The sequence below is a fragment of the Staurois parvus genome, unplaced genomic scaffold (genome assembly GCF_062004578.1).
Source record: "Staurois parvus isolate SC_StPar_1 unplaced genomic scaffold, SC_StPar_1.0 ptg000470l, whole genome shotgun sequence".
NCBI lineage: Eukaryota > Metazoa > Chordata > Amphibia > Anura > Ranidae > Staurois > Staurois parvus.
In genome coordinates, this window is record NW_028318266.1 from 5,820,416 (window position 1) to 5,822,207 (window position 1,792).

The 1,792-nt window shown below is 37.9% G+C and overlaps 1 protein-coding gene across 1 annotated transcript; it reads right to left on the reverse strand.

Annotated features, from left to right (window-relative positions):
* Positions 1 to 522: 522 nt before the first annotated feature.
* LOC149452651 (olfactory receptor 1468-like) lies at positions 523 to 1,485 on the reverse strand. The gene has a single exon (XM_089689232.1). It carries the CDS (start codon positions 1,483 to 1,485, stop codon positions 604 to 606), a length of 882 nt encoding a protein of 293 aa, XP_089545358.1. The 3' UTR covers positions 523 to 603.
* Between the last annotated feature and the right edge of the window lie 307 nt (positions 1,486 to 1,792).

The following is a 1,792-nucleotide window of genomic DNA, read 5'->3' on the forward strand; positions in this document are numbered from 1 at the left end:
GCGCCAATAGTTCACTCAGCGCTGTACATTACAAAGGGGGACAGAACATGTGACAGAACAATACAAATACAATGCAAAACATGAGGGGATCGAGGGCCCTGCTCTTTCGAGCTTACAATCTAAGAGGATATAAATATTAAAGTGCCAAGTGCGTAAATGCTAAGTGATATATGATATGACAATATGCAATGGATACATACGTTGAATAAAATAAATAGATAAAAGTCCAGTGTGAGTGTAATATTGTCCTTAATTGATGCAAAGTGGAAATCCTGTGCTCATAAAATAATATCCTGTGCTCTGGTGAAGATATGTTCCATGCAGGGGCGGACTGACCATTTGGAAACTCGGGGGCCCGGGGTCAGTAGGGGGCCCCATGATATGCCCCTGGTACCTTTTTCATAGGCTTTTTTGAGTTTGGGCAAGGACACAAGGGCCACATGATCCCCTATTGCCCGGGGGCCCCATGAGTTGTCAGTCCCCCCTGGTTCCATGTGACAATTATCCCATTCGGTGAAGTGCGAAGAATATGGTAAAAAGGTGTAATAAAATTACCTTTTGACAGCAAGGTATGAAACTAGAAACAGATTTTTATTAAAGCTTTTAGATAATTAGTTTTTGATTATATATAACATTGCTTACAATTGTCTTGATATTTGTATTCCTCAAGCTGTATATGAAAGGATTTACAAAGGGAGTAAGCACCGTATACAACAATGACATGATTTTACTGTTGGTTCGCGATTGTTTTTCATTTGGAATCAGATACACGGCAAGTAAGGTTCCATAAAATATGAACACAACGGTGAGATGGGAGCTACAAGTGGAAAAGGATTTCAATCTTCCCGAAAAGGAGGAGATCTTTAACAGACTAACAACAATATAAGTATATGAAACCACAATCACAATGAAGGGTAGTATTAGCGCAGGAAAGCACAAAGCGGTGATTTCCATTTGAAATTTGGTTGTATCTGAACAAGAAAGTTCCATAAGAGGATTTAAATCACAGTAGAAATAGTCAATGACATTTGGCCCACAGAACTCTAGTTGACATATGCCAAATGTTGGAATGAAGGCTACAGAACAACCCAACAGCCAGGATGCAAGAACTAATTTGATGCAAAGTGTTTGCTGCATAATGGAGACATAATGCAGAGGATAGCAGATGGCTAGATAGCGGTCGTAGGACATCACCGTCAGAAGAAAACATTCAAATGCTTCTATTGAAGAATAAACACAATACTGAAATATGCAACTAGAAAAGGATATGGAGGTCCACCCATGTAGGACAATATTTAACATGTTGGGAGCAATATCTGTGATCAGTATGATGTCAGATATAGACAGTTGGGAGAGGAAGAAGTACATGGGAGAATGAAGGGTCTTGCTGTAGTATACCAGCATAATGATCAAAGCGTTTCCACATATTGTAACAATGTATATAATAAGGACCACGGTGAAGAGCAGAAGATTATATACAGCCATGCTGCTGAATCCCGAAAAAAAGAACGTGGTGACATTACCTCTCTGTGTGATCTGTGTGACATAAGAAAATAAATCATCAATATAACTTTAGAACTTTTTTTTTTCATATGCAGTAAATGAAAAATAGAAAGTAAGATGAACCTGTGTTTTTATTTTAAATACCCAACCATGTTCAAGAGAAATTAAGAAAAAAAAAATCAGGATTTTTAATTGCACATAACAGGTTGATTGAACTAAACGTGGCTTCATCTTGTTTGCTGAGCTCAGTGAACATTACCCTTGCTAAGTGGATAGTTTCTATTATTTT